This window comes from Pongo abelii, chromosome 6 (genome assembly GCF_028885655.2).
Source record: "Pongo abelii isolate AG06213 chromosome 6, NHGRI_mPonAbe1-v2.0_pri, whole genome shotgun sequence".
Lineage (NCBI taxonomy): Eukaryota > Metazoa > Chordata > Mammalia > Primates > Hominidae > Pongo > Pongo abelii.
The window spans coordinates 61,542,017-61,568,530 of NC_071991.2; the positions used below are offsets into that span (position 1 = coordinate 61,542,017).

A 26,514-nucleotide genomic window follows, 5' to 3' on the forward strand; every position below is an offset into this window, starting at 1 on the left:
TTTTTTTTAGACAGAGTTTCACTCTTGTTGCCCAGGCTGGAATGCAATGGCATGATCTCGGCTCACCGCAACCTCCACCTCGTGGGATCAAGTGATTCTCCTGCCTCAGCCTCCCAAGTAGCTGGGGTTACAGGAATACGCCACCACGCCCAGCTAATTTTGTATTTTTATTAGAGATGGAGTTTCTCCATGTTGGTCAGGCTGGTCTCAAACTCCTGACCTCAGGAGATCTACCCACCGTGGCTTCCCAAAGTGCTGGGATTACAGGTGTGAGCCACCACGCCCGGCAACATCCTCCAATCTTAAAAACATTATGCTAAGTAAAAAAGACAGACACAAGCTGGGCATGGTGGCTCACGCCTGTAATCCCAGCACTTTGGGAGGCCGAGGCGGGCAGATCACGAGGTCAGGAGATCGAGACCATCTTGGCTAACACGGTGAAACCTTGTCTCTACTAAAAATAAAAAAAAAAATTAGCCAAGCATGGTGGCGGGTGCCTGTAGTCCCAGCTACTCGGGGCGCTGGGGCAGGAGAATGGCATGAACCCGGGAGGCAGAGCTTGCGGTGAGCCGGGATCACACCACTGCACTCCAGCCTGGGCAACAGAGCGAGACTCTGTCTCAAAAAAAAAAAAAAAACCCCACATGATGTACAATTCCACTTATAGGACATTCTGGAAAGGGCAAAACTTCAGAAAAGGAAATTGGATCAATTAATGCATCAGGGCTTGGGGAAAGGGACAAAATACAAAGGAACAAAGATAACATTCTGGAATGGTGGGAATATTCTATATATCTTGATTATGGTAGTGGTTACATGTATGTATATATTGGTCAACACTTTAAAAAAAGTAAATTAACCTAAAATGTATAAATTTATACCTCAGTAAAACCAGCTTCAAAACTTTTAAGCAAAAGGCAGGAGGGAAATAGCATTAACACATTCTCAGATTCTATTGTTCTAGGAGAAGGTCAAGGTTTTTATTAACTTTAAAGTAAGCATAAAATATTTAAAGAAAAGTAGTATATTATTAGAAATATAATGTATCATTTCCAAAACCATAGAGGGGAAAGGAGATGTTGGATATAAAAATGCTGTAGGAATAAATGCTCAGTGCCACAAAGTGAAATCAGCACTCAGACAAAAGTTGTCTCAGCAAGGCAATTTACTTCTGCAGAAGGGTGCCACTCACGTCAATCAAGATCGCAAGAGCACAGCAAACAAAGGAGAGAAGCAGATTTTATTCCTGACACATAGTCCCTACTTCTGGGTCACTACCCCATGGGCTGGGGTCGGACCGCACAATCTGAACTGACCCAATTGGCTACTTGCAAATATTTTTCTAAATATGGAAGAGAAGGGGGACGTGAGGTACAGTGATGGAGCGTGTGAGATGTGCAGTTTTGGGGCAACAATGGGTACAGGTAACCAAGGGAACAGATGTGAGTTATTGATTAGAGCTGACAGGAAGGGGGTAGGCTGCTTATAGTAACTAGGGACAAGGAAGAACAAGAAAGTTGAGTTTGAAAACAAAGGACAAGGAATTTAGCAGGCTAAATCTTTGAAGAGAAACTCAGAAATTCATTGTATCTTACAGAGAAATACAGAAAATAGAATTTAATAGAAAGCAAGAAAGGGAAAAAATGAAAGCATAAACAAGGATTGTGATATTGTGATTTATAATAAGAAATATATATTTGGTTTTCACCCCATCCTGTTTCTTGACACACAGCTCCAAAAACCCTTGGAATCTCTGAAGTAGTGTCTTTTTCTATGGTAAAGTTAATGGATGGGGGGTTTGGTTGCCAGGCAAGCCAACTATGTGATTAGAGGGTTGGGACTTTCAGCCTCACCTTCCCCACCTCCAGGGAGATGAGAGGGGATGAGGGTTGAGTTGATCACCAATGGCCAACGACATAATTAATCATGCCTACTTAATGAGGCCCTCACAAAAACCCAAAAGGACGGGGTTTGGAGAGCTTCAAAATTGCTGAACAAGTGGAGGTTCCTGGAGTGTGGTGCGCCTGGAGAGGGCATGGAAGCTCTCTACCCCTTCCCACATACCATTGCCCTGTGTATCTCTTCCATCTGGCTGTTCATTTGTATATTTTAAAATATCCCTTTAGGAAATGGGTAAATGTAAGTGAAGTGTTACCCTCTGTTCTGGGGGCAACCCTAGCAAATTAAACCCAAAAAGAGGGTCATGGGAACCCCCAGTTTATAGCCAGTTGGTCACTGACTGGCACCTGAAATGGCACTGTATGGGATGAACAGCCTTTAACCTGTGGGACCTGACATTATCTCCTGGTAGACCATGTCAGAACTGAACTGAATTACAGACACCCAGCTGGTGTCTGCTGAAGAACTGCTTGGTGTGGGGAGAAATCACCCTCCCACATTTTGGTCACAGAATTGTTCTGTGTTGTATATGTGTAGTAAGAGAAAAAGCTGTTTTCCTACATCAAACAAGGATATGCCAGGCTCAGTGACTGACGCCTGTAATCCTAGCACTTTGGGAGGCCAAGGTGGGTGGATCACCTGAGGTCAGGAGTTCAAGACCAGCCTGGCCAACATGGCAACACCCCGTCTCTACTAAAAATACAAAAATTAGCCAGGCGTGGTGGCAGGCATCTATAATCCCAGCTACTTGGGAGGCTGAGGCAGGAGAATCACTTGAACCTGGGGGATGGAGGCTGCAGTAAGCTGAGATCAGGCCACTTCACTCCAGCCTGGGCAAAAGAGCAAAACACCATCTCAAAAAAAAACAAGAATAAAAAGCACAAAATATGACAAGTAAATGAAAACGTATCAGTAATCACAACAAAGGTAAATAGATTAAGCTCACCAATTAAAAGAAAAAGAATCTCAGATTGAAAAAATTAAAACATCTGAACATAGGCTATTGACACATCTAAAACACACAGGGGGAAAAAATTCAAAGGAAAAGGATGAGAAAAAAAAACAAGCAAATATTAACCAAAAGAAATAACACTTGTATTTTGAGATAGTATAATGGTATTCTGAGATAATTATTTTAGTATCAGAGAAAATATACTTTTAAGAAAAAAAATCCTTATTATGGACAAAAAAAGTTACAACATGAGGATAAAAATCATTCATTAGAAAGATAAAACAACCTTAATATAATTTTTTTCCTTTTTACATTTTATAAAACTTATGAACATGTAAAAGAAAAAAAAAGTACAATGAACACCTAAAAATCAACAACTTAGGTAGGAGAATGCACCTTTTTCCAGATGTGTGAAGTATTTTGGAGTGAAATGTTATAATGTGTGAAACTTACTTTGAAAACAGTTCAACCACAATTATAAAAAACAAAATATAGATAAATCAGAAAGCTATTATGACAAACTGTTAACAATGGATGACTCGCATTATCACCTCAACACATAAAAATAGCTCTATAATTTCATCTCATGCTCATTCTATAAATTTCCCCACTGTCACCGAAAATATAATTTATAGCACCTATTTTTTCATAGCAATATCCAAGGATCATCTGTTGCATTCCACTGTTATATCTTTTACAAGGAAGAAAAATCGCAGATTATTTTCTTCTCATTACATGTAGATTTTTAAATTTCCTATGACAAAATAATAGCAAATTAACTCTAGTAAAATATAAAAAGAATAATACAAACCTTTTGTACCAAGTTGGGTTTTTTCCAGGAATGCAAAATTGGCTTAACATCAATCAACGCAATTCACCGTATTAACAGAGTAAAGAAGAAAACAATGCAAACTGACAATAACATGGAATAGGAATCAAAAGCCCATTATAACCAGATGCCTCAGAGCGCAATAAGTCTACAACACAAGCAAAAACAAAAACAAGACAAAAGCCACATAATTATTTACAGAGAAACAGATAGCAATTTGGTTTTGAATTTTGCCAAAGGATGAGTCACCTCTAGGCTAGATCTTATTTATTTTTTTTTTTTTTTTGAGATGGAGTTTCGCTTTTGCTGCCCAGGCTGGAGTGCAATGGTGTGATCTCAGCTCACTGCAACTTCCACCTCCCAGGTTCAAGCGATTCTCCTACCTCAGCCTCCTGAATAGCTGGGATTACAGGTACCCGCCACCACACCCTGCTAATTTTTTGTATTTTTAAGTAGAGACAGGGTTTCACCATGTTGGTCAGGCTGGTCTTGAACTCCTGACCTCAGGTGATCCACCCACCTCGGCCTCCCAAAGTGCTAGGATTACAGGTGTAAGCCACCGCACCCAGCCACCTTCTTTATATTACAATTAACAAACAAGTTTGGGAACACCAAAAGACAGTGACTGATCAAAAAGTCATTCTACTAGTACCTTTATTCTCTGTTTTAAAGACAATATTTTGCATTTCCCTGATGGAAGGAGGTATTATGACCCTTCTATTACCTTTTACCTACCCTGGGAATGAGGGAATATGGAGACATCCAATCATTGGGAATGTAAAATGGCACAAACACTTTGGGGAAAGATCATTTGGAAAAAGGTGCATTTCTTAATGCAATTATCCTATGATCCAGTAATTTGACCTCTAGATATTTATCCAAAAGACATGAAAGCTTAAATTCACAAGAAGGCTTCTATTAGAATGTTCATATCAGCTTTATTCATGATAGCCAAACATTAGAAATAGGCCAGGTGTTCATCAATAGGAGAATGGATATACAAACTATGTCAGATTCATACGACAAAACACAACTCAGCAATAAATTACTAACACATGAAACAATGTGAATGAATACCAAAAACTGATGAGTGGAAGCTGCCAGACATGAGAATACATGTTTTATGACAGCATTTACGTGAAATTCTAAAATAGGCAAAACAAATCTATAGTGGAAAATTTTGCCTTGTGGAAAGAGAGGTGAGAATTGACTAGGAAGAGTATGAGGGGCCTTTTCAGTGTAACGGTAATGGTCTATATCTATAGGAGTCTGAGTAGCAGGTCAACGCATTTGTCAAAACTCAGCTAGTGCATACTTAAAATTTGTGCATTTTACTTTAACATCGAAAGAAGAAAACCTTAAACAAATACCAAATTTGCTAATGATTTACATGCTAAATTATTTATGAGGAAGTGTACTGATGTCTGTAATTTGTTTTGAAAAGCATTAAAAAAATAAAATGGATTAGTAGCTGTGGTGGAGTATAATTTAAAAACTAGCACTTTGGGAGGATAAGGCGGGCAGATCACATAAAGGTCAGGAGTTTGAGACCAGCCTGACCAACATGGTGAAACCCCATCTCTGCCAAAAATACAAAAATTAGCCAGGCATGGTGGCATGCACAGGTAATCTCAGCTACTCAGGAGATTATATATATATTATACATAATCTCATGTGTGTTCACTGACATTTTTTTCAATTTGGCTGCATGCTTGAAATATTTCATAAAATGTTGAAAAAAAATTTGAGCGCTATTGCCTCATTTGAAGCAAGTTAGTAAGGAAGCTTTCTCTAAGTTGATATATTAAGTAGCAAGTAAGCATAATTTGAAGAGGAACTTGTCACAGGGATTTTTTAAAACATTACAAATTTTCATTCCTTTTAAGCAACACATATAATTTGTCTTCAGGGTAGGGTGTTCACAATTCTTAGTGTGACTTTTAGAATGTTAGTTGAGGCCGGGCGTGGTGGCTCACGCCTGTAATCCCAGCATCTTGTGAGGCCGAGGTGGGCAGATCACCTGAGGTTGGGAGTTGGAGACCAGCCTGACCAACATGGAGAAACCCTGTCCCTACTAAAAATACAAAACTAGCTGGGTGTGGTGGCGCATGCCTGTAATCCCAGCTACTCGGGAGGCTGATGCAAGAGAATCCCTTGAACCCAGGAGGCGGAGGTTGCGGTGCGCCAAGATTGCACCATTGCACTCCAGCCTGGGCAACAAGAGTGAAACTCTATCTCAAAAAATAAATAAATAAATAAATAAAATAAACAAACAAACACATGTCAGTTGACAGTTAAAAATTTGACAATTCCATTTTTTTCTCATAAGAAATGAGAGAAATCATTAATTGCATAGTATGAGGGAAGGGGGAAGGAAAGTCTTCAAAAATATTTGACCAAGAGTCTCCCAGAACATGACCTGAGCTTATTAGTAAAGCAGGTGTATTTTAGTTTCTTCTAATTACCTCCTCCACTTGAAAAATAGTCCCTTCTACATCCATTATTTTGTTTTCTTAAATCAAGCAAAATGAGAACAGCACTGTGTAAATTATAATCTGTATAACTATACTGGGTCAATGGCTTATAAAACTTTAACTTATCTAAGGAATACATCTTATTTCACGACGCAGTACACACACACACACACACACACACACACACACACACACAGTTGAACTGAAACTTCAGGAAACATTTACCCTTTTAACTTATAATTGAATTTTTCTGTTTTTCTTACTGGCCTCAACTTAAAGCTCATGATATTTCACATTCCATTGCTTTAAAATGCTAATCACAACCCACTAAATTGATAACATCTAACGGATTGTAACATACCATTTGAAACACAGTACTATGCAGTCCTTAAGGTTTTTTAGAAATACTGGATTTGGACTGTGTTGTGATACAGTCTAAGAACTGTAGGACCATGAAATATCTTTATATTGCTTTATATTTGCTATTCCAAAGATGCCTTTTCTCATATAACAAATATATATTGAACACCTATTTGTGCAAGGCCTCATACTAGAAACTTGAGGTGAACAATCTGATAATTCTTTTATATACTTTCTTAAGAATTCAAAGGGTTTTAAACACATATGCTTATGTTACCAAAACTCCATGTAGCCACATAGGATAGACATTATCAATGATTTAGAGCTGGAGACACCAAATCAGAAAGTACACACATGGCCAGGTGTGGTGGTTCATACCTGTAATCCCAACACTTTGGGAAGCAGAGGTGGGAGGAGGGAGGACTGCTTGAGCCCAGGAGTTCGAAACCAACCTGAGCAAAATAGTGAGACCCCATCTCTACAAAACATAAAAAATCGGCTGGCGCAATGGCTCACGCCTGTAATCCCAGCATTTTCGGAGGCCAAGGCAGGCAGATCACAAGGTCAGGAGATCGAGACCATCCTGGCTAATGTGGTGAAACCCTGTCTCTACTAAAAACACAAAAAATTATCCAGGCGTGGTGGCAGGCGCCTGTAGTCCCAGCTACTCGGGAGGCTGAGGCAGGAGAATGGTGTGAACCCAGGTGGCGGGGCTTGCAGTGCGCAGAGATTGCGCCACTGCACTCCAGCCTGGGCGACAGAGCGAGACTCCGTCCCAAAAAAAAAGGCTGGGTGCGGTGGCTCATGCCTGTAATCCCAACACTTTGGGAGGCTGAGGCAGGTGGATCACGAGGTCAGGAGATTGAGACCATCCTGGCTAACATAGTGAAACCCTGTCTCTACTGAAAATATAAAAAATTAGCCAGGTGTGGTGGCATGTGCCTGTAATTCCAGCTACTTGGGAGGCTGAGGCAGGAGAATTGTTTGAACCCGGGAGGCAGAGGTTGCAGTGAGCTGAGATTACGCCACTGCACTCTAGCCTGGGCAACAGAGCAAGACTCCGTCTCAAAAAAAAAAAAAGAAACATAAAAAATTATTAAATATCTGGCCATGGTGACGCATGCCTGTAGTCCCAACTACTCTGGGGGCTGAGGTGGGAGGACTGTTTGAGCCCAGGAGGTCCAGGCTGCAGTGAGCCAATTGCGCCACTCTACTCTAGCCTGGGCAATTGAGCAAGAACCTATCTCAGAAAAAAACAAAGAAAAGAAAGCACATACATACTTGCCCACAGTCATACCATTAAATTGATGAAAGAACCAAATTTTCCCAACCTCCATTCTAAAAATCTAAGGTATTTTAAAACAACTTCAAAATAATGTTTTCTATATTAAAATAATGCCCTTTTTGCATAGAAACAATCACAAAAATGTTTCCTCTCCCCAAGCCTTGATATCACATCAACTGTATCACCCTCTCCCCTCCATAGATTCCTCAGAAAGTTTATTTCTTTGCCTGAATAATTAGTAAAGAAAGGGTGGGAGGGTGGGTGGATGAATTAAGCACCAAAGAAGGTTAAGTTAAAAACAGTGATTTATTCAAACAGATTATGCCGCTAACCAATGCTTAAAAGCAGTGTGAAGTTACACTTGCCCTACGAAGGACTCAATGGAGGTCTGAAACTCATCTGAAAAGATATGTGAAACGTACTGATACTGGTAACATCTGAAGAACAATAATTTTTTTTTAAATCTTCATGTCCTAACTTCCTTACTTAAATGCACACTAATATTATTGATTCATTTAAGCCAAAAGCGACAAACTCAATCTGATTCAAGCAAAAGTCTGACCACTACTCAATCTCCTCCCCACTCTCAAATAAAATTATGAATTAGCCATTGTACATTTTATTCCCAGTCTTCTCCCTATGCTGCAAAATGCTTCTAGCCTGCTGCTCTTGATATAAAACAAAGTCTGAGGATGAACACCTATTTTGGATTTTCTATGTCCTTATATATTGATACAAGTGGAGATATTTCACCACTTTGTCTCCCCCACATGGGTATTAATCATATTTTGTTATGTTACCTCCAACATCTAAAATAACAGTAACAGCATGAAGCAATAAAAAGAGTGTGAATGTGAGTCTAATTTCCCCTCCCCACACTCTACTGACTTCCCACTCCTCTTTAGACCTGTCTCATACCTCAGGCTAAATCTTTTCTCTGCAACCAAAATGCTTAATAATTAAGTGAAAGATATACCAGTGTGATACAGCCACACAATGGAATAACTATGAAAGTTATTTACTTGCTGACTTAGAAAGAAATCCATCCTGCATTGTACAAAAAAAGTATATTATTTTTAAAACATATGTATATATGCACAAAGCAAAAAAAGTATAGAATGGGTTTAGTAACTCATTGTTTTAACAAATATTGATTGGGTACCTATTATGAGCTAGACACAGTTGTAAATGCCCAGGTTACATAAATGAACAAAATGAAGTCCTTGCCTCCATGGAGTTTATATTCTAAGAAACATGAGAGAAAACAAAATAAGTTAATATACCATTTAAAGTCGAGTATATCAGACTTTACAAAAACTTTACAGACTTTTTACAAAGAAAAGTAAAATGGCTAAGCGTGCTGAGGCCTAGTATTTTAGGAAGGTAGTCAAACATGACTTCCCTTAAGAAGTAACATTTGAATGAACACCTGAATGCTGTTTGGGAGGGAACCATGAAGTTATCTGGGGGTGAGAGTGGTGGCAGGTAGAGGAATATCATGTTTGAAGTTACTGAGGCAAAAGCATGCTCGGTATGTCCTAGGAAGGACAAGTCAGTATGACTGAACAGGAATTGGGAAGGAGGAGGGTGGTAAGAAATGAGGTCTGGAGGCATCCAGGGGCACATTAGGGCTTTGAAGGCCACAGTGGGAACTTTGGATTTTAAGTAGAAATGGGAAGTCAATAGAGAGTGTGGGGAGGGGAGATCAGATTCACATTTATCTACTAAAATATCAACAATAGTTATCCCTGGGTAGAAACATTTCAGACTTTTTCCCATTGTGCTTCTCTATATTCTCATTGTTTCTCCTGGTTTGTTGTTGTTGTTACTGTTTTGAGACAGGATCTTTCTCTGTCACCCAGGCTGGAGTGCAGTAGTGCAATCATGGCTCACTGCAGCCTCCAATTCCCAGGCTCAAGCAGTCCTCCTGCCTCGGCCCCTGAGTAGCTGAGACTACATGAGCAATACCAGTCCCCTAAACAAAAAGTTCTTAAGAATCATTCAGCACTTTCAATTATGGGAGAAAAATGGTTTCAATTAACTATATTTTTTTTGGTCTGTTTCATTACATCATGCTCCCTTTTCAGGTAGATACTTTTATAAGAGAAAGGGGATAAAATGGTAACTATATTAATAGCTACTCAGCTCAAAGTGTTTGGTTAAAAACAGAACATTGTTTACATTTAAACCAAAACTGTGAGTGAGGTTCCTATGTAAGCTGCTAACACTTTAGGTTTCCAAGGCATAACTAAATGAAATGAGACAAATTTCTATAAATTCAAAAAAAGTAATATGGTCATTAAAAAGCAGACTTGAGTCTCTACAGTCTATGTAACTCCAGAGTCAAAATCATAAGTGTTTCTTGAAAACTGAGACCTAAGTTATCATTAACTACCTGAAATAATGTTTAAATTACTTTTTAATTCATATATTTGCTTAAAGTAAACCCAAAGACACCGTGATACAAGTTTGCAAGTTTTTAGTACCTTTAGTGATGCCCTCCATGCTAATGCCCAAATTAAGATTAACTGAAGATATAAACAGTCTACTGTTGATTTTTAAATGTGGCTCATACCCATTTCAGATTATCAGTTTACTGCTGATTTTTAAGAAGTCAAGCCTTAGTTCTCCAATCTATCTCTGCACTCAGATTCTCCTACCCTAGGTATCAAATGAGAGGCACTATTGGGTAACCTTCAATTTTTCTCTTTTGAAAAAGTTATCTGGAATTGAAACAAAACCAAATTTTTCTTAAGATTCCGTTTAACCATTTATCATTTATTAAATGCACAACCAACATTAAAGAAAAAAGCCTGTAATACTTTGTAGGTAGAAATAATATATTTTATTTCATCCCTGAAAAAAAAACAAAAACAAAAATGTCCACATCTAATAGGAGAGACTAAACAATTATTCCAAACTTCTACCTGGCAATGGTATATAATTAATTTCTTCACATAAAGGTAGACAGTACAGAGAAGAGAACAGAGATTTGGAAATCTGTCTTTCATGAGACAATATTTCACATATTTATTTTAAAAAAATATTATAATTATTGCTACTACATGTGGTAGCATATTGTAATGATGAACAATACAGTATCTAAATTCTATATAGTCTAAATCTAGAAGCTAGCTGCACTTAAGTAGTTATTATAGAGAATAAATACTATGAAATATAGGGCACCATGTGGCAATTAGATTTGCTACAAGGGAAATTTAAATAAAAGTATAATTTGTTTTATACTAGAATTACCCAAGATTAGGGTTCCCTGTGCTACATACAGCTTTTTCCTGAAAAGACAGTCAATCTTCATAGTTCATATTTTAAATGTTCTTATTTTAAGTGGCCATTATATAAAATGAATATCTAATGTATCTGTTATACAAATTCAAAATTTCATAAAGGATACTCTTATATAATATAATGTTAACATTTTCCAAGCAATTTAATGCAGCACAAAAGTACCTTCATTATATACACCTGGCTAAAGTCCTCAAGAGTTCCAGTCTCCAAAGTCCCTTCCTCCTGGACCAATATAATAAAAGCAAAATTAACCCAAATATGGAAATAATGTGCTTTCCTGATAGCATAGACACTCAAAGGGTTAAACTTTTAAATGAACATTCATGTATGTGAGAAATCATGAATACTTTAGTTATTGTTACTCTCATCATAAAAATATCTTTTATTCTTCAGAATATGAGAAAAATTTAAGTATGAGATTAGAGTTTACCACTATTTTAATGCTGCTATTAAATTGCCCCAATGTTTACGATAGGTAACGGACAGTGGCTGCTACCCATTTCAAGATTATACTCTTGTAAGTGTAATTTTTTAAAATATACAATAATTAACCTTCAGTTATTCTGAAGGATAGTGCAAATCAATACATTCTTTGGGTCATGATTTCAAAACATTATTTTCAACATTATATTTCCTTTCTCTGCTCATAATTGGAATAACAAAATATAGTACTAGAAATAAGCACATTTTTTCAAATAGCCTTAGTCTAATAGTTACATCTATTGAGAACAAAGGACAGAATGATTAAACATTCTTCACTTGTCCAAAAAACGTGTTATATACTTAAATAAATATGTTATAGAAATGAATCCATGTTTTTCAGTGTTTTCATTTCAGCTTGATCTCAAACACAAAAGATTTATACAAAACTCACCTACCTGCTTACCACATCAACCAAATTACCAAATTCCCCTTAAGGACATACAGCATTGAACAGACTTGCCTGAAAGCAAACAAATAACTTTAAAATTTTTATGTACAGAATTAGAGTTCCATGAATCCAGCATACTCCTTGAAAATATGTAGAGCTTTTATTGTAAAGTATTGCTCTGTCCTAAGCCAGCAATTATAAAGCTTTTCTGCCATAGGATATAATCCACAGTGGATGGAGCAGCACAAGGTGATTTTCAACTGCTATCTGATACTGCCTGAGACATTCGTTCTTTTATTTGTGGTTACTGGCACCAAATTCCCACTAGTACCATTGGTGGTGTTGGTTGCTGAGCCATTGACAACAATATAGTCAACTTTGTTCTCCAGCTTCACCAATCGTTGCAAAATGTCATCCAGAAGGACAGCAATTGTTCTTTTCAGATCCGCTAGGGGAATAAATCAGAATAAAATAAACATTAATAGAGCTCTTAATTTTTGTGTTTTTACAGTTTGAAGGAAAAAGGTGAACAACTACTGGGTCATCTGAGGGAAAATGTACTAGAGAGAATGCACTCACACTACAAATAGGAAAAGCCTAATTTTTTTTTTTTTTTTTGAGATGGAGTTTCCCTCTGTCGCCCAGGCTGGAGTGCAGTGGCATGATCTTGGCTCACTGCAGCCTCCACCTCCTGGGTTCCAGCGATTCTCCTGCCTCAGCCTCCTGAGTAGCGGGGATTACAGGCGCCCACCACCACGCCCAGCTAATTTTTGTATTTTTAGTGGAGACAGGATTTTACCATGTTGGCCGGGCTGCTCTTGGAACTCCTGACCTCAGGTGATCCGCATTCCTCGGCCTCCCAAAGTGCTAGGATTACAGATGTGAGCCACTGCTTCTGGCCCTAATTTTTAAATCAACAGCATCATTTACAGAGTTTCCAAAAGGAATTTCAGAGTTGTAAATGTTGCGGAAACTCTCACTTTTCTAGTGCGATATAATGGATTTTAAAGTCTGGTTCAAAATGTTAGTCCCACTGTGAGTAACTCATTTACCTTGAGTTTCTTAAGCATTTTGTAAAAACTACCACAGACCTGTAATCCCAGCATTTTGGGAGGCTGAGGCGGGCGGATCACAAGGTCAGGAGATTGAGACCATCCCGTCTAACACGGTGAAACCCCGTCTCTACTAAAAATATAAAAAATTAGCCGGGCCTAGTGGCATGCGCCTGTGGTCCCAGCTACTTGGGAGGCTGAGGCAGGCAAATCCCTTGAACCCGGGAGGCAGAGCTTGCAGTGAGCGGAGATAGCGCCACTGCACTCCAGCCTGGGCGACAGAGCAAGACTCCATCTCAAAAAACAAAAAAACAAAAAAACACGGACTAAGCCAGTAAACTAAAAAGCTAGCTAAGTAAAAGAGTCCATGAAATACAGAAATCGAGAACCTCCACAGCGGTGGAGTTGTGGGGGAGCCTAGGGTCCAGCGCAAATGCCAGGAACCTGTTCAGTGCAGTAGGACACTAGCAGTAGTTCTGACTTAAATTTCCTGCAGAAAAATGGTGGGGAAGACTATATCTTCTAACCTCTTTGTAATGTTATGGAGTTTTAGTAAACTTTACTTGACAAGAATAAAATTATGAGGCTTTTCTGCCTTAGAATGCTCTTTCTCGGGTTTCCCAAAATCATCTAGCATATATTAGGTACTCAGTGACAACGAATACTGTTATTTTTGTTGATCCTGGACCAAAAAATCAGCCCAAGCCCTAATCCAGGATCACCAGGAGAGAAATCATCTAACAACAGATAAATGTGCTGATGGTTCTATCAGAAAAGCACAAGCAACAAAAGAGAAAATAGATAAACTGGACTTCATTGACATTTAAAACTTTTGTGCATAAAAGGACATTAATCAAGAAAATGAAAAGACAACCTATAGAATGGGAGAAAACATTTGCAAACCATATATTTGATAAAGATCTACTCTCCAGAATATATAAAGATCTCTTACAATTCATGAACAAAAAGATAAACCAATTTTTAAAATGGGCAAAGGAGTTGAATAGATACTCTCTAAAGAAGATATGCAAATGGCCAGTAAGTACATGAAAAGATGTTCAATATCACTGGCCACTATGGAAATACAAACCAAAACTCAATGAGATACCATTTCACACTTACTAGGATAGCTATCCTCAAAGAAATGGAAAATAAGTGTTGGCAAGGATGCAGAGAAACTGAAACCCTCATACATTAGTGGTGGGAATATAAAATGGTGCAGCTGCTGTGGAAAAGAGTTTATCAGTTCCTCAAAAACTTAAAACATAAAATTGCCATATGACCTAGGAATTCCACTCCTAGGTATATACCAAAAAAAAAAAAATCAAAAGGATTCAGAGCTCAGAGGGATACTTATACACCAATGTTCCATTTCAGGTTTATTCACAACAGTCAAAAGGTAGAAACAACTCAAGTGTCCACCAACAGATAAACAGATAAATAAAATGTGGTATATATGTAAATACAATGGAATATTATTCAGCCAGAAAAAGGAATGCATTCTGATACATGCTACAACACAGATGAACCTTGAAAACATTATGCTAAGTGAAATAAGCCAGACATCAATCAAATCAAATATTGTACAATTCCACTTATATAGAATATGTAGAATAGGCATATGTATACAGACAGAAAGTAGACTACAGGTTATTAAGGATCAGGGAAGGAAGGAATAAAGATTTACTGCTCAAATTTTATAGATTTCTTGTTTGGAGTGGTACAAGTTTTGGAAAGATACAGTAGTGATGGCAGCACAACACTGTGAATATAAGGAATATTGATGAACTGCATATTTAAAAAAAAAATTTTTTTTTTGAGACAGAGTTTCACTCGTTTCCCAGGCTGGAGTACAATGGCGCGATCTCGGCTCATCGCAACCTCCACCTCCCAGGTACAAGTGATTCTCCTGCCTCAGCCCCCCGAGAAGCTGGGATTACAGGCATGCGCCACCATGCCTGGCTAACTTTGTATTTTTAGTAGATGTGGGGTTTCTCCATGTTGGTCAGGCTGGTCTCGAACTCCCGACCTCTGGTGATCCGCCCGCCTCGGCCTCCCAAAGTGCTGGGATTACAGACGTGAGCCACCGTGCCCAGCCCCCAGATTTTATTTTATTATTTTGTTTTTTTTTTTTTTGAGACGGAGTCTCACTCTGTCACCCAGGCTGGAGTGCACTGGAGCAATTTCGGATCACTGCAACCTCCACCTCCCAGGTTCAAGCGATTCTCCTACCTCAGCCTCCCGAGTAGCTGGGATTACAAGCGTGTACCACCACACCCAGCTAATTTTTGTATTTTTAGTAGAGACAGGGTTTCACCATGTTGGCCAGGCTGGTCTCTGGTCTGGAACTCCTGACTTCAGGTGATCCGCCCACCTCAGCCTCCCAAAGTGCTGGGATTATAGGCGTGAGCCACCGCAGCCAGCCTTAAAAATTATTTTAATGGTAAATGTTGTTATTTATATTTTACAATTGTTTAGAAGTGGGGAAAAAAGGTATCAGAAAGGAGTAGTACTACCATAGTGGTCGTAATAGAGGGTGATCAAAAAATACTTATCAAAAAAATAGAAATGTAATATAAAGTGAGGGGGAAACTATTTGGAGCAAGTCTTATGGTAAAATGAGATTTTCCAAGCAGTGCATCTCTGGCATCATTCATCATGAATACCTCAACATTCTAGTTTAAAGGGAATATACAAGAAAAACATTTACAAAAATCCTTCAGCAAGAAGTACCCAGGAATGAAATAACATGACATATACTTCTTTCAGATGGTACCAAAAAGAAATAAACATAGATATTTGTATATATAAAGAGGACTGGGTGCGATGGCTCACGCCTGTAATCCCAGCACTTTGGGCGGCCGAGGCGGGGTGGATCACTTGAGGTCACGCATTCGAGACCAGTCTGGCTACCATGGCCAACACGGTGAAACCCCGTCTCTATTAAAAATACAAAAAAATTAGCCCAGGCGTGATGGCACATGTCTGTAGTCCCAGCTACTCGGGAGGCTGAAGCAGAACTGCTTGAACCTGGGAGGTAGAGGTTGCAGTGAGCTGAGATCGTGCCACTGCACTCCAGCCTGGGTGACAGAGCGAGACTCCATCTCAAAAAAAAAAAAAAAAAAGACATAAAAAAAATGTTAGCCAATTGTGAGTTTAGACGAAAGATATATGATGTTTACCACACAATTTTTAAATTTTTTCTGCAGAGTTGAAAATTTTCAAAATAAAACATTGGGAGAGGGGACATTTATTTATTAATGCCTTTCAATCAAGAGTTGCAATAGTATTTGGTAAACAGGAGATAATCATATTTTTTAAAACCCTTCGACAGTAAGACTAAATCATAAATACTGGATCTCCTTTTCCATGGCAATCACCTCCTTTATAATATTAAAAGTAGTAGCAACCTAAAATGGGCAGGGGACAGTCTTAATACATTAACAAAATGAAGCTAAAAGCCAGGAGGTTTGACATTAAACTGAGGTGTGAGAATTATAAAGGTGCAGTCTAATCACTTATTTCAGTCAGGGTTAGAAATTGGCAATTAAAGAAAAAGGATAAATGAGAAACAACTATATGATAACTTTATAGTGTTCTAAATTATTATTAAATATAGAGCTTTTAAATTGTCTAAAATCAACTGTTTTAATATTACAAAAAAAGAGACTAAGAGATTATATCTACCTTCCTCCAGAATATAAAATCACTTTGTTGAATATCAGAATAAAACTCTTATTTCTTGGAGTTCTTTCAAATACACCAAACATCTTCCTTTCTCTATATTCACAATATAATTTTATATTTACATGTCATGAGACGACATCTTTAAGGGAATTCTATGCTTGTATTAATATTATATGTGCATCCATAATACTTTCCCCCATAAAGCTCTGTCACTGAAGGTGCTAGCAGTAAGAACCCCTTCCCTATCTTAGAGCTTGAACCCCTAAAAGCAACTTGGAAATAGAGATCCTATCCTATCTATCCTTTTACTCTCAGCTCACCCAGCTTGGTGCTTCATCACACAGTAGACACTCGACAAATGTTTGAAATGAACATTTGCTGAAGGTCTAATTCACATGTTTGGTAGGTGGCATCATCACTGAGATAGAAATGAAGGATCCAATTTAGAAAATAAACCAATTTAAGGTTGCTCTGTTTCTGCTTTAACTTCCTTATTCTGGGAGAAGATCAAATAGTTTAAGAAGGGAAAAAAATCACACAAAAACATAGACCTAGCCTGATTATTTCATAGCACACAAAAACAAAAAGAAGGGTATATGATGCTATTAAGTATGCTAAATATATTGGGTATAAAAAGATTCTAACTATGCTAAACATAATCAGTGATTATAAGGCACAGCAGGAAGCCACTATCATCCCTTTAACTATGGAACAGAGGGAGAATGCAGTGATTTACCAGAGGCCAAGTTCAAGGTCACCTCGTGGAAAAACAGAACCAAGCAGGCTGTCTGGCAGAAGGTAACACTACAAAACAATCATGGGTACCACCAGAGACCTCACCTGAAGCAGAGAGGGAGGGGAAAAAAATACCTTCCCTTCCTCCTACTTTCCAATTCCTCCCATACCTCCCACTGGCTGAACCCAGGCAGAAGCCAGCTGATTTGGGAACTTGGAAAATGCCACCTACTGGAATTGCTCACTTTTCCTTGAGAAATAGAACAGAGAAAGAGTAAGGAATAAATCTGAGGGCAACCAGCCACAGGACTGGCACAAACATAAGCACACACGCTCTTACAGACCCCCTACTTATGTCACATGTCTCTTAATTTATGTTTTGTTTTTTTGTTTGTTTGTTTTTTGAGACACGGTCTTGCTCTACTTGCTCTATCGCCCAGGCTGGAGTGCAATAGCACAATCATGGCTCACTGCAGCCTCGACCTCCTGGATTCAAGTGATTTCCTCCCACCTCAGCGCCCCCTCCCCACCCCCTGCCAAATAGCTGGGACTACAGGCACACACCACCATGCTGGGCTAATTTTTGTAGAGACAGGGTTTCACCATGTTGCCTGGACTACTCTCGAACTCCTGGGCTCAAGCAATCCATCCACCTCAGCCTCCCAAAGTGCTGGGATTACAGGCATGAGACATCAGGCCTGGCCGTACTTTATCTTTTTATACCTAAATATTGTTTCCTGGTTTGTACTCTTAGTGTCAGCTGCCACAAATCTATTTTGTAGAGAGGCAGGTCTAAACAGATAAACCTGTATGTACACACAGAAGGAATAAAACTGTCGTAAAATGTAAAATGACACAGAAGTGTTTAATATACACTGTACAAGTCAAACACTTTTCCTTATTAATATTTTTCAAATTCAAATCAATACTTTACCACCACTAAATATCAGCTTAAGGGTTCAAGCAAGAAAATTTAGAAATCACTTCTTTTCTTTTTTCTTTCTTTTTTTTGGATACAGGGTCTCACTCTGTCTCTGCCCAGGCTGGAGTGCTGTGGTGCAATCTCGGCTCATTGCAGCCTTGACCTCTGGGCTCAGGAGGTCCTCCCACCTCAGCCTACCAAGTAGCTGGGATTACAGGTGCCCACCACCACACTCGGCTAATTTTCTGTAGAGACAAGGTTTCGCCATGTTGCCAGGCTGGTATTGAACTCCCGATCTCAAGTGATCCTCCCTCCTTGGCCTCCCAAAGTGCTAGGATTACAGGCATGAGTCACCACACCCAGCCAGAAGTTGCTTCTTGGTTATCAAAGTGAGTTACCCAGTGTAAAGTTTTACTATGAAGCTACTAGCAGTAAAGGAAGAATGCTTCCAAAGAAATACAAACTAAATATCATTGCAAAGAGAACACTGTTAGGTAAAAGTGCTTTCAAAGACCTCATCAATTCTATGATTAAGTGTACATTCATTGTTTAATCTTTTGTATTTTTAATATAGCTACCTTCTCCCACTGGGTGCTTAATAAATTATGTCACTCAACAATTACTTTATTACTTCTCTTCTTAAGATTGCAAGGCAGGGCCGGGCACAGTGGCTCACGCCTGTAATCCCAGCACTTTGGGAGGCCAAGGCAGGTGGATCACCTGAGGCTGGGAGTTCGAGACCAGCCCAACATGGAGAAACCCCTTCCCTACTAAAAATACAAAATTAGCTGAGTGTGGTGACCCATGCCTGTAATGCCAGCTACTCAGGAGTCTGAGTCAGGAAAATCGCTTGAACCCAGGAGGTGGAGGTTGTGGTGAGCCGAGATCATGCCATTGCATTCCAGCCTGGGCAACAAGAGCAAAACTCCGTCTCAAAAAAAAAAAAAAGATTGCAAGGCAGTTTAGATCACATGAGTGAACTAAGATAAGTTCTCATCAAACATTAAATACAAATACCTCAGTTCCTAAAATAAGCCTAATTTTTCCTAAGAAATGCTAGATAATGGCTTTGCCTAAATGATACAAATCACCATAAACAGACTACATTTTAAATAGCTAAATCAAAATCATATCTAATAGGAATTCTGAGATTGACTTTCCTTTAACATATCTGGAATACAAGGACCATGCATTTTACAGGTTTGGCTTCGGGTTTTTTCCTTAACTGTTAAATTAACTTTTTGTTTTGAGATAACTGTAGATTTACAAACAGTTGTAAGAAATAATAAATACAAAAATTCCAATAGCCTTTGCCCAGTTTCCCTACAATGGTAACATCTTGCAAAACTGTATACAACATCACAACAAGAATGCTGACATTGATAAGAGTTAAGATGCAGAATATTTCTATCACCACTAGGATCCCTATGTTGCCCTTTTACAGTAAAACCCACTTCCCTCTCATTAATCTGTTTATTTGGTATATGGTATTACAATGATTGATCTTCAAATACTAAACAGCTTTGCATCTTTGGAATAAATGCCACTTTGTGGCCAGGCATGGTAGCTCATACCTGTAATCCCAGCACTTTGGAAGGCCAAGGCGGGCGGATCACTTGAGGTCGGGAGTTCCAAGACCAGCCTGGCCAACATGGTGAAACCCTGTCTTTACTAAAAATACAAAAAATAGCCAGGCATGGTGGCAGGCACCTGTAATCCAAGCTACTTGGAAGGCTGAGGTGGGAGAATCACCTGAACCTGGGAGGCAGAGGTTTCAGTGAGCTGAGATCACACCACTGCAGTCCAGCCTGGGCAACAGAGTGAAACTCCATCTCAAAAACAAAAACAAAAACAAAAAAAAACCCCACTTGGTGTTTAATTTTTTTTATATGCTGCTGAATTGTTTGCTAATATTTTCTTAAGAATGTTCACATCTATATTCGGGGGAATTTTGATCTGCAGTTTTTATTTTTTATACTGTATTTGCCTAGTTGGGTGAAGGATAAAACTAGCTTTATAAAATGAGCTAGGAATTGCTCCTTCCCCTTCTATTTTCTGGAAAAGATTGCATTAAAGTATGCTAATTCTTTAAACTGCAGAGAGAATTCTCCAGCAAAACCATCTGGGCCTATAGACTTTTTTTTCGGGGCGGGGGGGGGGGACTTTTAAATTATAAATTAAATTTCTTCTTTTTCTTTTTTTTGAGACAGGGTCTCCCTCTGTCACCCAGGCTGAGGTGCAGTGGCTCCATCTCTGCTCACTGTAACCTCTGCCTCTAGGGTTCGAGCAATTCTCCTGCCTCAGCGTCCTGAGTAGCTGTGATTACAGGTGCACGCCACCATGCCCGGCTAATTTTTTTGTTTTTAGTAGAGACGGGGTTTCAGCATGTTGGTAAGGCTGGTCTTGAACTCCTGACCTCGTGATCCACCTCGGCCTCCCAAAGTGCTGAGATTACAGGCGTGAGCCACCGCACTTGGCCAAATTTCCTTAACAGTTATAGGGCTATTCAAATTATCTATTTCATATTGGGTGGATTGTGGCAATTTGTTTTTTGAGAAACTGATCCATTTCATCCAAGTTATCAAATTTATGTGTCTTAGAGCTGTTCAGTGTTCCTTTATTATCCTTTTGATATCCGCAGGGTCTGCCGTGATATTCATTTTTTCATTCCTGATGTTGGTAATTTATGTCTTTTTTCTTTTTCAGTCCTCTTTTTTTTGACCCTATTAAAGGACAAGCTCTGTTTCATTGTTTTCTCCACTGTTTTTCTGTTTTCAATTTCATTGATTTCTGCTTTTATCTTCACCATTTCCTTTTTTCTGCTTGCTTTGGATTTAGTTTGTTTTTCTTTTTCCAGGTTCTCTAATAGCTTAGATTATGGATTTGAGACTTTTCCTCTTTTCTGATTTATGCACTTAGTGCATAAATCTAAATTTCCCTCTCAGCACTGCTTTAGCTGTGTCCCACAATTTTTTATGTTGCATTTTCATTTGTATTCATTTCCCTTGAGATTTCCTCTTTGACTCACTATTTAGAAGTATGTTGTCCAGTTTCCAACTATTAGAGATCTTCCTATCATCTTTCCATTATTGATTTCTACACTGTGGTCACAGAATATACTCAGAATGATTTCAATTCTTTTAAGTTTGTGAGGCTTGTTTTATGGCCCAGAACAAGGTCTACTTTGGTAAATAGTCTATGGACTTTTTTTTTTTTGAGATAGGGTCTTGCTCTGTCACCTTGGCTAGAGTGCAGCAGCATGCTCATGGCTCATTGCAGCCTCAACCTCCTGGGCTCAAGGGATCCTCCCACCTCAGTCTCCCTAGTTAAGAGCTCCTGTTCTCAAGCAATCTGACCACCTTGGCCTCCCAAAGTGCTGGGGTTACAGGTGTGAGCCACCACACCCAGCCTTCATGGACGATTGATTGATTGATTGACTGAAACAGTCTCACTTTGTCACCCAGGCTGGAATGCAGTGGCACAATCTCGGCTCACTGCAACCTCTGCCTCCTGGTTCAAGCAATTCTCATACCTCAGCCTCCTGAGTAGCTGGAATTACAGGCGTGCACAACCACAACCAGCTAATTTTTGTATTTTTAGTAGAGATGGGGTTTCACCTTTTTGGCCAGGCTGGTCTTGAACTCCTGATCTCAAATGATCTGCCTGCCTCGGCCTCCCAAAGTGCTGGGATTACAGGAGAGAGCCACCACACCCTGCCTCCACGGACTCTTGAAAAATGTGTATTCCATCATTGTTGGAATGTTGGATATATATATGTAAATTGGATAAACAGAGCATTCTACATATGTCAATATGTAAACTTTTTATGTACAAATTTTAAAACTTGTCTTTCATAGGTAAGGCTGGTCACTTTCCTTTTTTTTTTTTTCTTTTTCCAAATTTTAATTATTATGTTATCTTGGCATGAAGTTCTTAGCATGGGTTTATCCTGCTTGGGGTTTGCTCAGCTTCTTAAATCTGAGGACTCTTGTCTTTTGCCAAATATGGAAATTTTACAGCATTTCTTCGATTGCTTTTCCAGCTCTGCTCTCATTCTCTTCTCCTGAAATTCTGATGACACAAATGTTAGATTTTTAGTTATGGTCCCATAGGTTCTAGAAGCTCTATTCTTTTCATTTATTTTTGTCTGTTTTTCTCCCTGTTATTTGGATTGGGTAATTACATTGTTCTATCTTCCAGTTTACCGATTCTTTCCTCTGTCCCTTCCATTCTGTTGTTGAGTCCATTTGCTGAACTTGTTAATTTAATTGTATTTTTCACTTCTAACATTTCCATTTGGTTTTTGTTTATATGATCTATTTTTCTCCTGAGACTTTCTATTTTTTTTGAAGGTGTCTTTTTCATTTGCTTCATATTCATTAAATGCTCATTGGAGAAATTTTATCATAGCAGCTTTAAAATCTTTTTCAGATAATTCTAATATATCATTGTCTTAGCCTATTTGGGCTGCCATCACAAAACACCATAGACTAGGTAATTAATAGAAATTGATTTCTCACAGTTCTGGAGGCTGGAAAGTATACACTATCAAGGGGCCGACAGATTTGGTATCTGCTGAGAGGCTGTTCCTCACAGATGGTGTCTTCTAGGTGTCCTGACATGGCAGAGGGGTGGAAGAGACAAGGCAGCTCTCTGAAGCCTCTGTTTATAAAGGGCATTAATCGCATTCATAAGGGTAGAGTCCTCATGACATGATCACCTCCCAAAGATGCCACCTTCTAATACCACCAAATTAGGTTTCAACATATGAATTTTGGAGGGACACATACATTCAAACCATAGCAGTCACTCATTTTTCATTCAGTCTGAGATCTTCCTGGTTCTTGGTATAAGTGATTTGTGTTTGAAATTTGGACATTTTCATATTATGAGACTCTGGATCTTATTTAAACCTCCTGTTTTAGGTGGTTTTCTCTAACACCACTCTGGCAGGGGAGGGGTGCCACCTTGTTACTGCCAGGCAGAGGCAGAAGTCCAGGTGCCCCATTCAGCTTCCACGATACTCAACGGTGGTGGGCTCCTCACTCCTGCTGGGTGGAGATGGGAGTTCCAGGTCCCCATGTACTCTCCGCTGACAGTGTGGTGGGGATGGCCTCATACTCACTGGGGACAATGAATGTCCTGACTCTGCACAGGCTTCCCCTGACATCACACCAGAGGGAAGGGAGATGAACAGTTCATTACTGCCATGTGGAGGTAAAGTCCTGATTCTCCATGTGGTCTCCACTGGTCCCATGAGTACAGTGGGGACAGTTCTCACTCCTGGCTGGCAGGGGTGACATTTCCAGCTCCTACTGCCTTCTCTAACACCTCCATGGCAGGAATGTTGTATGCCTCACTGTAGCCTCGCAAGGATAAAAGTCTAGGCTTACCACTTGGCCTTTGATCAGGTAGCTGGTAGTGCAGCAACAGTTTTTTTCTGTGATGTTTGGCTAGAGGAGAGCCTTTATTGTCTACAAGTTTTCTAACTTCCTAGGCTGGCTTTTCTTGGCTAGAGAGAACAGGCTTTTGTTGGGGCTTTTTCTGTCTTTGCCTGTTGGCAGTATCTAGGTTGCTGACTTCTTCAGCTCCAACTCTGAACTACACACAGGGAACATACCACTGTGTCATTCCTGGTCTCCTAAGGTCCCTAGACTGTCTGATTTTTTCTCCTCCAGAGTCTTATATAAAATGTCCAAGGCTTTTAGTTGTATTTGGATGGAAAGAACAGGGGAGAGATGCATAACATAGATGAGGATGGATCTCCATTTTCCCAGAAGTCCCTGGTGTGAGAAATTTTTAAAACTGGTTTTCTTCAAACTATAAAAGATAATCTCCAATAGCCTGCTTCTGAAAATGCTTATAACACTGTTTTCCATTCATTACTTATACAATAATTTATATATTTTAAAAATGAATTAAAGAAATTTTAATCTTGGTCATTTTACTAAGGAAAATTTTTGCTGGGTTTGTGTGCAAGAGCAATAATTTTTAAACTATTATTTTCTGAAGAACATTTAAATATTAACATTAAATTATTCTCCTGGCTGGGAGTGGTAGCTCACACCTGCAATCCCAGAACTTTGGGAGTCCGAAACAGGACTGCTTGAGCCCAGGAGTTTGAGATCAGCCTGGGCAACAGAGCAAGACCCAATCTCTTAAAAAAAAATTGGCTGTGTGTTTTGGTGCACACCTGTAATCCTAGCTTCTAGGGAGGCTGAAGCAGGAGGATCACTTTCAGCCCAGGAGGTTGAGGCTGCAGTGAGCCATGATCATGCCACTGCACTCCAGCCTGGGTGACAGAGCAAGACCCTATCAAAAATTATTCTCCTAAAATATTTATACAGTCTTTCTTTTTTTTTTTTTTTTTTTCTGAGACAGAGTCTCTCACTCTGTCACCCAGGCTGGAGTGCAGTGGTGTGATCTCAGCTCAGTGTAACCTCACCTCCTGGGTTCAAGCGATTCTTGTGCTTCAGCCTCCCGAGTAGCTGGGACTACAGGTGCCTGCTGCCTACCTCAAGTGATCCACCCACCTGGGCCTCCTAAAGTGCTGGGATTACAGGTGAGCCACCACAACTGGCCTTTTTTTTTTTAAGAGCCAGGGTCTCGCTATGTTGCCCAAGTTGGTCTCAAACTCCTGGCCTCAAGTGATCCTCCTGCCTCAGTCCCCCAGAATGGTGGGATTACAGGTGTGAGCCACTGCACCTGGCTGGCATCTATTTTTTATTTAAAGTGTTCAGCTACACTGATAAAGAGGAAAGCCAAAACTCTTAAAAGAAAGCAGGGTCAGTCGGAAAGCCTAATGTGGTTAAGGACTGGTGTTGCTGGAGATTCAGAACCAGGTGTAGGAAACCATGCACCAACTGCAAGGTGTTCCAGAGCAGTCAGTGTGAAGCTGGAGCAAGTATTCCCAATTCATTGTTCTAGGCAAATCACAGAATCCAACAGAGAGAATATTACATAGGAAGAAAACAAAATTCCATCACAGAGGACTAAGAATGCGAAGGAAAAGATATAAGGCGGATGGAAATGATTATAGATTAAAGAGAAAGCACACGTTAACTGTTCAAAATGTACAGGTCATTATAAAGTTGAATTAATCTCTCCATAGCCTTCAAAACAGTAATAATTTATTATAGACTAGCATTTTTAAAAAATAATAGCTAATGCAGAAACAGAAAACCAAATACTGCATGTTCTCACTTCTAAGTGGGAGCTAAATGATAAGAACTTATGAACACAAAGAAGGAAACAACAGACACTGGGTCTACTTGAGTGGGGAGGGTGGAAGGAGGGAGAGGAGCAGAAAAGATAACTATTGGGTACCAGGCTCAGTACCTGGAAGATGTAATAATACGTACAATGAACCCCCATGACACGTGTTTATCTATATAACAAATCTTCACATGTACCCCCAAACCTAAAATAAGTATTTTTTTATTTCCATTAAAAAAAATTATTAGCTTATGTTTATTTTACCAACTGGAAAAAATAGGATAAACAGCTCAAAAGAGGTCCATCCAATAAATACTTTTGACTGACTAACTTATTTGTATAGTAATGAAAGGCTATGGATAAACGGTTTCTATAGATGGCTAAAGGTTTAAGTTATTGTAGAATTCTAAGCTTACTATAATTTGTACTCCTATTTCAAATTAATGGAGCCAAGGAAGAAATTCAAATAATGAAACTAGAATAACTGGCTAACTCATCTGGAGAAAAGAAGCTGCATCTTACTGCTTACACCAGAAGTCCCAACTGTATTACAACTATAAATGTAAAACAAACAAAAAACAACTAAAAGCATAATACATTAGAATATCAGTTATGGAGAAAAAAATTTTCAGCACAAAAGTAAATCATAAAAAATATATTTTACTATAAAAAATTTAAAAACAGCATACCCAGTTATTAGGCAACTGAAAATCAAAAGAAAAACCTCTGTAACACATGACAGCATTAGCATCTTTATAAAGAATCAGTCAAGGCCAGTCGCGGTGGCTCACGCCTGTAATCCCAGCACTTTGGGAGGCTGAGGCGGGTGGATCACGAGGTCAGGAGATCCAGACCATCCTGGCTAACACGGTGAAACCCCGTCTCTATTAAAAATACAAAAAAAATTAGCTGGGCGTGGTGGTGGGT

General features: G+C 39.2%; 1 protein-coding gene across 6 annotated transcripts in view; it reads right to left on the minus strand.

The window, feature by feature from the left end:
* Positions 1–10,621: 10,621 nt before the first annotated feature.
* CCDC126 (coiled-coil domain containing 126) overlaps positions 10,622–26,514 on the minus strand; it is a 45,140-nt gene continuing 29,247 nt past the window's right edge. For 5 of the 6 annotated variants that reach the window (XM_002818155.5, XM_009242950.3, XM_054559391.2 and 2 more), the window contains one exon: positions 10,622–12,424. In XM_002818155.5, coding sequence (XP_002818201.2) covers positions 12,240–12,424 — 185 coding nt within the window. In that variant the 3' untranslated portion in view covers positions 10,622–12,239. The remainder of the gene's footprint in view (positions 12,425–26,514) is intronic. The other variant, XR_010140863.1, reaches the window with a different exon arrangement.